The sequence below is a fragment of the Equus quagga genome, chromosome 2, assembly GCF_021613505.1.
Source record: "Equus quagga isolate Etosha38 chromosome 2, UCLA_HA_Equagga_1.0, whole genome shotgun sequence".
In the NCBI taxonomy this organism is placed as follows: domain Eukaryota; kingdom Metazoa; phylum Chordata; class Mammalia; order Perissodactyla; family Equidae; genus Equus; species Equus quagga.
The window spans coordinates 152,386,259-152,399,343 of NC_060268.1; the positions used below are offsets into that span (position 1 = coordinate 152,386,259).

Genomic DNA, 13,085 nt, shown 5'->3' on the forward strand with positions numbered 1-13,085 from the left:
TAATGCCAAGGGAGTGAAAGGGAACGAACAGCATGAATGCCGCCAGGAAAAGAGAGAGGAAGGGGGGTGGCCTGGAGGCCTCCATGCTCTCTTCCAGGTTCCAGGTCCCTGTTGTCAAGGTGTTCACAGTTCCTTTACCCATCAGCGGTTTTCAGTGGCTTTGGCAAGTCATTAGAACGTCTGCTTCATCTACCAGCTCTCATAGTAGAAGTCACAGAGCCACAGAGAGGAGATGGGTTCATAAATGCCGTCAGCATTGAGAGCCCAGAAAAGGCAGCTCCTTGTGGTTATTCTTTCAAGCATTCAACTAATATTGGTCAGAGGCCTGCTGAGCATAACTGTTGAGTGTCTACTATGAGTCCTACTTCTAGGTGTTGGAGATATAGGAATGAAAACAAGACGGGAAAACAGATCCTACAGTGCTTGGGCAGAGACAAAAAATTTTTTTTAAATACAGGTAAAATAATTTCAGGTAACAGGGAGTGCTGTAAAGACTATAAAGCAGGGTGTTGGGAGAGAGAAGAGCTGGAGGGCGAGAAGGGAGTTGAATAAGGCCTTTCTGTGGACATGACATTCCATCTGAGACTCCCATGAGAAGAAGAAGCCAGCCAAGAGAAGATCTGGGGAAAGAGCAGTCTAGGCAGAGAGAAGGGCAAGCGCAAGTGTGCGAAGGGGGCAATGAGGTGACATGTTCCAGAAAAGAAAGCTGACTGGAAAGGCTAGTGCCCAGGCACTGAGGAGGAGGGAGGCAGTAAAAGGCTAGGAGAAGGGCTGCCTGGACAGAGGGCGTCAGAGGCCACCGTCAGGGCTCTCAGTGTCATTAGTGGTGATGGGAAACCCCTGCATGACATATATTTTAAAGATAATAATACCAATAGCAAATAATTACTAATTATTATGTGCCAGGCACTATTCTAAGTGCTTTATCCAAATTAACTCATTTAATTCTCAGAACAACCCTATGGGGTAGAAAATATTATCATCTGCATTTACAGAAGAGAGAACTGAGGCAGAGAGAGGTTAAGTAACTTCCCCAGGGCGTAGTGCTGGTAAGTGCTGCAGCCAGGATTGGACCACATCTACTGGCCCACACTGGTTACCGTACAGAGTACTGCTGGGGATGAGGGGTGGTGCAGAGCGCTCATCCACTCAGACGACTGGTGAGCCACAGTGTGTAGCTACTCACACTCTTCCTTCTGGCTGGAGGGCTTTGCTCACACAGCCACTGTGCAAACTCTGTCTATCCTTCAAGACCAGGGTCATATGTCACCCCCTGCATGAAAGCTTGGGGACCAGGTCACCACCTTTGAAGACTTGGCCCCAAAAGATACTGCAGTTTCCTCAGGCCTAGTGCACTAGACCCTGTAGGCATGCGGGAACATTAGCAGATAGGACTGCTGTGGCCCCAGCTTCTGCTCCATCCCACCTGAGTCCTTCCTGGGAGGACTCTGTTAACCTAGGGAGACAAAACATCCATCCCCAAAGCAGGCCTCATGTGGGGCTACTGACCAGTGAAGTTCCCTCCGATGACGTAGGGGATGACCCCTCCAGGCCATATCCTCTCTGTCCTTGAGGTTGTAGCTCTTCGAACCCGGGGAGAGAAGGTCTCAGCTCTGGCACTCGAGGTCCCAGGGCTCTGCGGAAGCATGACATTCCCCTTGCCATCTGCAAGAGAGTCATACTGCCATTTACTTTGCCTTTAATTGCTCCTGTGAGCTACAGTTCAGATTGTATTATCCACGAATCCACAAAAGGGGGTGTTAAAAACACATATTCTAAAGGGGCTATTTGGTCTGTTCAGGGTTTTGAACCCCTGGATGATAGTTTTCCAGTTGGGGCAAGAGCAACTGTAGTAAGTGTACCGGGTATATGATGGGAGTGGGCCTGGCTTGTCGGAGGCCTTGAACGAGGCCCCAAGGGGCTCAAGGGCAGCCTGAGGGCCACAGAATCGAGAGGGCCCAGACAATTCACAGTCCTTTACAATGAAGCCGAGATGGGGTGTGCTCTCTTCTCAGAGCCTCGAACATTTGAGGGAACAAAGTGAGTCCATCCCCTGCCTTGACCAAACATTGTCAATGTTGCAAATTTTGAAAATAATTTGGTCAGTAGGACAGATAAAGTGAAGCAGTCTGTGATGCTAGGAAAACAAACTCTTTGTAAGGTAAACCCCTGGAGAAAGCAGAGCCTCATAAAATCCTCCAGCTCTTCCCAGTCTCTCGGCACATCTGGGCCTTTAAGAAAGGAACGTGGGAAAGCAGTGGAGGGTCTCCTTAAGGTTCTGTGTCCAGGTATGGCCCCTGGAAATAGCAGAGATAGACAGGTGGGCTGCAACCAAATAATTGAATCCACATTCATTTTACTCATCATTCAGACAATTTAAGGTTTTGTTTTGAGTCCACTTGCTTAAAATCCCTCATTGTCTTCATTTGAATCATTTTCTCTTTAGTTTTTATATTTTTTCCCTAAAAATCAGCTTTTGGTTTGTTGATTCTTTTCATTTTTCATTATTTCACCAATTTTACTACTTCCCTCTATTTTCCTTTATTTTATGCTGTTTCCTTTCTAGCTTCTTTTCTTTCTTTTAAAAAAATTGAGATGTAATTCACACACTGTAATCATCGCCCTTTTAAAGTGTACAATTTAGTGGGTCTTAGTATATTCACACAGTTGTGCAACCAACACTATGATAGAATTGCACATTTTCATCACCCCAAAAAAGAAATCCTGTGTCCGTGAGGAGTCGCCCCCCATTTCTCCTTCCTCCCAGTCCTTGGCAACTAGTATTCTACTTTCTGTTTCTATGGATTTGCCTATCCTGGACATTTCATATAAAGGGAATCATGTAACACGTGGCCTTTTGTGTCTGGCTTCTTTCATTTAGCATTTTTTCAAGGTTTATCCATGTTGCAGCATTAATCAGTACTTCATTACATTTTGTGGCTGAATGATAGTCCACTGCATGGATATACCACATTTTGTTTATCCATTCCTCAGTTGATGGACATTTGGGTTGTTTCCACTTTTTGGCTATTGTGAATAATGCTGTTATGAACATCAATGTACGCATTTTTGTGTGGGCGTATGTTTTCAGTTTGCTTGGGTATATATCAAAGAGTGGAATTGTTGGGTCATATTGTAACTCCGTGTTTAACCTTTTGAAGAACCACAGACATACTTCGAAGATGTTGTTGGTTCAGTTCCAGACCACCGCAATAAATTGAATATTGCAATAAAGCAAGTCACATGAATTTTTTGGCTTCTCAGTGCATATAAAAGTTATGTTTACAATATACTGTAGTCTATAAGCGTGCAATAGCATTATGCATTAAAAAAACAGAGTACATACCTTATCCAAAAAATATTTTATTGCTAAAAATGCCAACCCTCATCTGAGCCTTTAGCAAGTCATAATATTTTTGCTGGTGAAGGGAACAGCCTCAACGTTATGGCTGCTGACTGATCAGAGTGGTGGTTGCTGAAGACTGGGGTGGCTGTGGCAATTTCTTAAAATAAGACAGCAATGAAGTTTGCCACATAGATTGACTCTTCCTTTCACAAACGATTTCTCTGTAGCATATGATACTGTTTGATAGCATTTTATGCACAGTAGAACTTCTTTCAAAGTTGGAGTCAGTCCTCTCAAACTCTGTTGCTGCTTTATCAACTAAGTTTATTTAGTGTTCCAAACCCTTTGTTGTCATTTCAACAATCTTCACGGCATCTTCACCAGGAGTAGATTCCATCTCAAGAAACTACTCTCTTTGCTCATCCATAAGAAGCAACTTCTCATCTGTTAAAGTTTTATCATGAGATTGCAGTCATTCAGTCACATTATCCAGCTCCACTTCTAATTCCAGTTCTCTTGCTATTTCTACCACATCTGTAAGTTACTTCCTCCACTGAAGTCTTGAGACCCTCAAAGTCAACTATGAGGGTTGCAATTGATTTCTTTCAAACTCCTAGCAATGTTGATATTTTGACCTCTTCCCATGAATTACAAATGTTCTTAATGTCATCTAGAATGCTGAATCCCTTCCAGAAGATTTTCAATTTACTCTGCCCAGAGCCATCAGAGGAATCACTATCTGTGGCAGCTATGGCCTTATGAAATGTATTTCTTAAATAACGAGACTTGAAAGTCGAAATTACTCCTTGATCCATGGGCTGTAGAATGGATATTGTATTAACAGGCATGAAAACATTAATCTCGTTGTACATCTCCATCAGAGCTCTTGGTTGACCAGGTGTATTGTCAACTAGCAGTAATATTTTGGAAGGAACCTTTTTTTTCTGAGAAGTAGGTCTCAACAGTGGGCTTAAAATATTCAGTAAACCATGTTGTAAACAGATGTGCTGTCATCTAGGCTTCATTGATCCATTTATAGAGCACGGGCAGAGTCGATTTAGCATAATTCACAACAGCCCTAGGATTTTCAGAATGGTAAATGAACATTGGCTTCAACCTAAAGTCACCAGCTGCATTAGCCCCTAACAAGAGAGTCAGCCTGTCCTTTGAAGCTTTGAAGCCAGGCATTGACTTCTCCTCTCTAGCTATGAAAGGCCTAGATGGCATCTTCTTCCAATATAAGGCAGTTTCATCTACACTGAAAGTCTGTTGTTCAGTGTAGCCACCTTCATTAATTATCTTAGCTAGATCTTCTGGATAACTGCTGCAGCTTCTACATCAACACTTGCTGCTTCCCCTTGCACTTTTATGTTACGGAGACGGCTTCTTTCCTTAAGCTTCATTAACCAACCTCGGTTATTTTCAAACTTTTCTTCTGCAGCTTCCTCACCTCTCTCAGCCTTCACAGAATTGAAGAGAGTTAGGGCCTTCCTCTGGATTAGGCTTTGGCTTAAGGGAATGTTGTGGCTGGCTTGATCTTCTATCCAGACCACTAAAACTTTCTCCATATCAGCAATAAGGCCGTTTTGCTTTCTTATCATTTGTGTGTTCACTGGAGTAGCACTTTTAAATTCCTTCAAGAACTTTTCCTTTGCATTCACAACTTGGCTGACTGGCTCAAAAAGCCTAGTTTTCCGTCTACCTCAGCTTTCAACATGCCCTCCTCACTAAACTTAGTCATTTCCAGCTTTATTAAAGTGAGAGGTGTGCAACTCTTCCTTCCACTTGAACACATAGAGGCCAGTGTAGGCTTATTAACTGGCCTAATTTCAATATTGTTGTGTCTCAGGGAATAGAGAGGCCTGAGGAGAGGGAGAGACTGGGGAATGGCTGGTCAGTGAAGCGGTCAGAACACAGACAATATTTACCAACTAAGTTTGTTGTCTTCTATGGGCACAGTTTGTGATGCACCCCCACCCCCAAATTACAATAGTAACATCAAAGTTCACTGATCACAGATCACCCTAACAAATACAATAATAATAAGAAAGTTTGAAATATTATGGGAATTACCAAAATGTGACACAGAGACACTAAGTCCAACAGCAAATGCTGTTGGAAAAATGGCGCTGACAGACTTGCAGTACCTGCAAGGTGCAATGAAATGAAGCATGTGCCTGTACCAGACTGTTTTCCAAAGCTGCTGCACCATTTTATGTTTTCAATAGCAATGCGTCAGGGTCCAGTGTCTCCATATCCTCATCAACACTTGTTATTGTCAATCTTTTTGATTATAGCCGTCCAAATGGGTGCCAAGTGGCCTCTCATCGTGGTTTTGATTTGCATTTCCCTAATGATTAATTATGCTAACATCTCTTCATGCACTTAGTCATTTGTATCTTCTTTGGAGAAATGCCCATTCAAATCCTTTGTCCATTTCTTAATTGGTTTACATATCTTTTTATTGTTGTGTTATTCTTTTACGTTTTGGAGACCAGAACCTTATCTGATATATGATTTGCAAATATTTTCTCCTATGCTGTAGCTTGTTTTCTCATTTTTATGACAGTGTCCTTTGAAGCACAAAAGTTTTTAATTTTGGTGAAGCCCAATTTATCCATTTTTTCTTTTGTTGCTTGTGCTTTTTGTGTTGTATCTAAGAAATTATAGCCTAATCCAATCTCACAAAAATTTTTGTCTACAGTTCTATAGTTTTAGCTCTTATATTTAGGTCTTTGATTATTTTTGAGGTAATTTTTATATATGGTGTGAGGTAGGGGACCAATTTCATTCTTTTGCATGTAGATATCCAGTTGTTATAACACCATTTGTTGAGAAGACTAGTTTTTCTCCTGTCGAAGTGTCTCAGCACTCTCATAACAAATCAATTGGCCATCCTTTTTGAGCTTCTTGAGTTGAATGTGTAGCACATTAATTTTCAACCTTTCTTACATTCTAACATTAACATTTTAAGGCTAAAATTTCTCTGAGTTCCCATCTTTTGACATGCACATTTCAATGTCAGACATTGATATATTCTGTACATCCCATTTAGACTTTCTTCTTTGATCCTTGAATTATTTAGAAGTGAGATTATTAATTTCTAAACATTTGTCTCTGTATGTGGTATTGATCTCTAACATTGCTTTGTGTTCCAAGAACCTATTTTCCAAGGTAGGGGTCAGCAAACTTTTTCTGTAAAAGGCCAGATAGTAAATATTTTAAATTTTGGGGTTAATATAGTCTTTGTTGCAACTACCCAACACTGCCATTGTAGTGTGAAGGCAGCCACAAACAATATGTAAATGAATGAATATGGCTGTGTTCCAATAATGCTCTATTTTTGAGAACAGATGGCAGGCTGGATTTGGCCTCCTGGCCATAGATGGCTGGCTTATGCTCCAAGGTATCAATTCTTTGGTATCTTGAGCCTTTTTTACAAAAGTACATGATTGGCTTTTATAAATGTTCCATATGTCCTTGAATTAATGTGCATCAATTTCCATGATTGATGGTTGAAGGGTGCTACATATGTTGTTCAAATATTCTGCCTACAAATATTTTTGGCTCCTTGGTGTATCAGTTACTGAGAAAAGTGCTTTACACAACCTTGAAAACTAAGATTTTGAATTGCCATTTTCTCCTTTATTCTTAATTTTTTCTTTATGTTGTTCAAGGCTATGTTGGTTAAGTAATACAAGTTAAGAATTGTTAAATGCTCCAGGTGAGTTATTTCTTTTATCATCAATGACCCTCTTGATCTGTACTAATGTTCATCCACAATAAAGATTATCTTGGCTGATATTAATATTGCTATACCAGTTTTATTTTGCTTAGTGTTTCCTTCATATAGCTTCTTTCCATTCATTTATTTTTAATCTTTTTGTGTAATTATTTTTTTAAATGAGTCATCCAACAGATATTATTCTGTGAGTAAATTACATTTCCCACAACAAACAATGCAACAAGTTTTGCAATGGTCATAATGTTGAGGTTCAATATATATATATATATATATTCTTTTACTGCATATGAAATAATGTTTGTAAATTGAAATTTTTATTGAGACGACTGTAGATTCACATGCAGTTGTAAGAAATAATAAAGAGAGATTTTGTGTACCCTTTACTCAGTTTTCCTCAATAGTAACATTTTACAAAACTATAGTACAATATCAAGTGGGATATGGACATTAAAACAATCCACTGATCTGATTCAGATTTCCCCAGTTTCATGTATACTCGTGTGTGTATGTGTAGTTTTATACAATTTTATCACGTATATAGGTTTGTGCATCCACCACCACATTCAAGATGGGGAACAGTTCCATCGCCATAAGGATCCCTCATGTTGCCATTTTATAATCACAACCATCTCCTTTCCTCTCTCCCCTAAACCATCCCTAAACTCTCAACCACTAATTTGTTCTCCATTTTGAAAATGTTATCACTTGAAGAATATTATATAAATTGAATCCTACAGTATATAACCTTTGGGGAAGCTTTGGCTTTTCTCACTCAGCTCAATTCTCTGGAGATTCATCCAAGTTATTGCACATATCAATAGTTCCTTTTTATTGCTGAGTAATATTCCATGGTATGTATGTACCACAGTTTAACCATTCACCTGTTGAAGGACATCTGGGTTGTTTCCTAGTATTACAGATAAAGCTGTTACAAACATTCATGTACAGGCGTTTCTGTGAAGATAAGTTTTTATTTGTTTGAGATAAATACCCAAGAGAGGAATTGCTGGGTCATTCAGTAATTGGGTTTATTATTGGGTTCTCTATTCTGTTCCATTGATCTATGTGTTTATCTTTCTGCTAGTATGACACAGTCTTAATTACTATAGTTATATAGTAAGCCTTAATATTGGGTAGAGTGATTACTCTCACTTTACACTTCTTTCCCATGATTGTTTTAAATATGTTTCCATATAAATTTTAGAAAAAGCTTGTCTATGCCTAAAAAACCATGCTGGGATTTTGATAGAAATTACATTAAACCTATAGATCAGTTTGGAGAGAACTGGCATCTTTACTACACTGAGTCTTCCAATCCATGGACATGGTATGTCTCTCCATTTATGTAGTTCTTTCTTGATTTCTTTCATCAACATCGTGTAATTTTCAGCATACAAATATTGTACATTTTGGGGGGGTGTATATCTAAGTATTTCATTTCTTTGAGTGATTATAAATGGTATTGTGTGTTTAATTTTGGTTTCTACATGCTTATTGTTGATATATAGAAAGGTAAGCAATTTTTGTGTTTTGGTCTTGTATTCTGCCATCTTGCTAAACTCATTTATTAATTCTAGGAGGTTTTTGTTTGTTTGTTAGATTCCTTTTGATCATCTACATAGATAAACATGTGATTTGGAAATAGGGAGAGTTTTATTTCTTCCTTTCCAATGTGTATGCCTTTAATTTTTTTTTTTTTTTTTGCCTCATTGCAGTGTCTATAACTTCAGAACTATGTTGAATAAGAGCATGAGAGCACATATCTTTGCCTTGTTCCTGATCTTAGAGGGAAAGCATTCAGTCTTTCACCATTAAGTATGATATAAGTATGATGTAGGTTTTTTGGGAGATGCTTTTTATCAAGTTAAGATAATTTCTTTTTATTCCTAACTTGCTGAGTTTTTATTGTAAATAGATTTTAGATTACGTTAAATGCTTTTTCTGCAATTGATGTGATCATAGGATTTTTCCTTCTTAGTTTGTAGATATGGTAAGATTACATTGATCCAGCCTTGTGTACTTGGAATAAATTCCACTTGATTATGGTGTATAATTTTTTCTATACATTGTTGGGTTTGATTTGCTAATATTTTGAGGATTTTTGCATCTCTTTTTATTCGCTGAGGAAGATTCGCCCTGAGCTAACATCTGTTGCCAATCTTCGTCTTTTTGTATGTAAGCCACCACCACAGCATGGCCACCCCCGGGAACCGAACCCAGGCTACTGAAAAGGAGTATGCCAAACTTAACCCCAGGCCACTGGGGCTGGCCTGAGAATCTCTCTTTTAACAGACGAATTACACTTATTTTATAACTGATATACTTGGGTTTATTTCCTTCCTTTTTTTGTCTTTGTGCTTTCTTTTTGCTATTTTTTCTTTGCTTTTTTTTCTCCTTTACTGCTTTCTGCTGGATTAAGACATTTTTCTACATTTACTTTTTATTTCCATTATTTCATTTCTATTCTTTAACATTGCCTTTAATCTTTAATACTTATACTGAACAAAGTATAAAGAACTAGTGAGCTAGAAGATATATCTAAAGAAATCAGAATCTCCATTCTCATTCTGAGAATGCACAGATCTTAAAATATTTTCATGGGGCCAGCTCAGTGGTGTAGTGGTTAAGTTTGCATTCTCTGCTTTGGTGGCCCGAGTTTATGGGTCAGATCCTGGGTGCAGACCTACATACCACTCATCAAGCCATGCTGTGGCAGTGTCCCACATACAAAATAGAGGAAGATTGGCACAGATGTTAGTCCAGGGCCAATATTCCTCACCAAAGGAAAAAAAAATTTTTTCATTTGTAAACAGACTCTCCAACTTTTCATGTTATTGTTTACTTGCGTTTAAGATGCCAAAGTAGTCACTATTATTGATGATTCATTTGTTTACAATACAGATTTATATCTATCTTCATGTTCAGCCATTTCCTTGCTCACTGCTACTTCTTGCATCCCAAATGTCTCTCCTGGAAATGAATCCTTTATTATCCTTTCATGATGCTAATAAACTCTCTCAGTTTATTTTATCTTCACTCAGTTTATTTTATCCTCACTCTAGAAACAAAATTTAGCTTGGAATGTATAAAATTCGAAGTTGACAGATATTTTCCCCTCAGCACTTGAAAGATAGAATTCCAATGTTTTCTGGGCTTCATTGTTGCCAGTGGGAGGTATCCTTCTAGTTTAATGGTCATTCCTTCACCTGTTATCTGTCTTATCTTTGCTCTATTTTCCTTCTTTTGCTCATTGTCTTTGGTGTTCCTCAGCATCATTATAATTGTCTAGATGTGGATTTGTTTGAATTCTCTGCTTGAGACTCAGTATGATTCTTGAAATTTCACACCTTCCTTCAATTCTGGAAAAGCCTAATTCCTTATCTGTTTGACTATTGCCTTCACTTTCCCAGTCTCTCTGTGGGAGTTCTCTCATCTTCTAGAATTCCTATTGATTACATGTTGAACAGTCTCACTTCATCCTCCATATCTCTTTACCTTTTTCCACATTTTCTGTCTCTTTATCTCTCAGTGGTGAAATCTGTATGGTTTTCTCAGAATTATTTTCTATTTCACTAATTCTCTCTTCAGTTGAGTTCAATACATTATTTATCACATTCCAATTTCAATAAATACAGTTGTCATTTCTAGAAACCCTATTTAGTGGCTCTAAATCTGCCTCTTCTTTTTTTTATTGTTGTTTTTATGCCTTTATAGTTTCAAATTCTTCCATTGGCTGTTTAGCCATTTTATGTATATTTATTTAATCTCCTTCAGATCGTCCTATTATTTCTACATCTTGGGATACTAATTCTCCATTTATTGTATCTGCTGATTCTTTTTCATGGATTAACTTTTTGTGTTTCTAATGTTTTTATTTAAAGTTCATTTATAAGGGAGAATCTTCCTTTCGACAAGAGTCCCATATGCCCTCAATGATGAGTGTGACCTTGTTTTTCATCTTTTTAGGACTCTTGGGATCCTGTGGGTCCTAGATCAATTTTTATGCTAATTTCTAAGTTTACAGTTTCCATAAATAGGAAACTTAAGAACTTATACTTGTATGAGGAACAGGCTTTGGGATTCAGTTTCTCATAGTAGGTATTTTTTTTTATCCCCACTCAGAGCCTAGGAAAGATAGCAAGATTTCTTGCCACTCCTCTTAGCCACTGGCCAGAATTTTTCCTTTTTTTTTTAACGATTAGGAAGTACTTTGAAGGTGTTCATTTTATGCAAGATCTTACTCTCCACTTTCTGCCTCACACAGGACCAAGACCACATCTCCTGCACCTATATAGCTGTTACATGGGCATTAAAACACCAGCCCCGAGGCCCCAAATCCCACCTCAGTTTCAGTGGCCTCTGCATGGTCTTGCCACCATCTGGAGCTTAGTTCTATGGGTTTATGTTCCCTATTCTCTTCCGATCATGGCAATTTCCTTTCTTTCCTTTGTGCTTAACTCTGTAGTTTTAATTTGGGGTGGGAGGAAGATTATACTTTTTTCAGCATTTCTGTGTTTGTATAAGGGGGTCCCTACTGGTTCAGTTGGTCATATTGCCGGAACCAGAAAGTTGGCACGTAATCCATTTTTTTTTAAACCTGAAAATAATTGTTTTACTATTAGAATTTCTAGATCAGAAGTTACACACTTGCAGCTCTCAGGATAAAGCCAATCCACAGATGTGTTTTGTTTGGCCTGGACACTTTTGGCCCACATTGTGTTTTTTTAAAAATCTCACCTTAGAAGCCAACTTTTAAAAATCAAGGGATTTCACATAAGAATCCAGATTTTCTAGTTTTTCTTTAAAAACAGAAAAAATCTGGCAACAGCAGGCCCATCTTCCATCATTTACAACCCAGTGGAGTTAAGCAGCACCTGCTCCCCATACTCAGGGCACGTGTTTTCCTGGTTGCTGGAATCTCTCTCCCCCTCTGCATTGTCCCGTCCAGCCCGCTTTGCCCATTGACATTACCTGTTTGGCCTCTACATATATTCTAATTCGCTATCCCAGCCCTAGGTGACAAACTGCATCCAGATTTCAAATGTGAGTTGCCCCAGCAGAGTGGAAGCTCCATGGGAGCAGGAACTGTGGCTGGCTTGTTTGCCACTCTATTCACATCCAGCACACTGCCTGGTTGGTGGCAGGCATTCAGCGCTTTTGTATTTTAAATGGATTAATTAAAGTATGGATGAGCTATTCTAAAAATAAACAGCCCAACAGTCCAAACAATTCTGTGGCGGAAACCTCTCGAAAATGTTGGCAGCCCTGAAGCCCTTAATGTTTAAATCCTGAGAATCACCACCTCTTAAGTCATCACAGGCAGCGATGTAGCACGTGGAAGTTTGTTATTCATTCCCCATATGGTTTTCAACAAGTCTCTTAATTTTCCTCTGCCGCCAACTCTCCTTTGGAGAAGCAGCAAAAATACTTTATTTGAGGGAATAACACTAAGACACCCCATGTTTCTCAGACAAGCTGCACTATATACACTTGTGACCTGGTTTTGTTAGGGCCAGTGTGCAGCCGAGTCAGCATGAGAAAATCTTAAGTGCACCTGGAAAGAGACTGGGGTGTAATTTCCAGAGATAGGTTATTGAATGACAGCTTCCCCTTCGGTCCAGTGAGAAATTTAATTTGCCGAGGACTCAACACAGGAAGCATTTGCCGATTAAAAATATGTCTAAACAGATGTTCTGCTTAGCCTGGAAGAAGCATCTTAATGCAACTGTCATTATTGGATTTTCTTGGATTACTACTATCGGAATCAGAGTCCAAATAGAAGGATGTAATTATTTATTATGGCCAAGGGTCCTGCATTTGAAGAGGAGCTCAGGGGCGTCTGAAAGGATTTAACACGCTGGGGGTGGGGTGGGCTGGGGGATAAAGTCCATTTAAATTCTCTGGCTCTGGGAGTGGACTCTCTTCTCTGTGAAAAAGCGGAGCGGCTGTAGCTATTCAATGTTCCATTTCCAGCTGAAGGCACCGCCGTGTCAT

General features: G+C 39.0%; 1 protein-coding gene across 1 annotated transcript in view; it reads right to left on the reverse strand.

Annotated features, from left to right (window-relative positions):
- The window catches only part of TLL2 (tolloid like 2), a 131,900-nt gene that overhangs the window by 53,422 nt on the left and 65,393 nt on the right, over positions 1-13,085 (reverse strand). Inside the window, exon 4 of the mRNA XM_046654590.1 lies at positions 1,510-1,665. Coding sequence (XP_046510546.1) covers positions 1,510-1,665 — 156 coding nt within the window. The remainder of the gene's footprint in view (positions 1-1,509; positions 1,666-13,085) is intronic.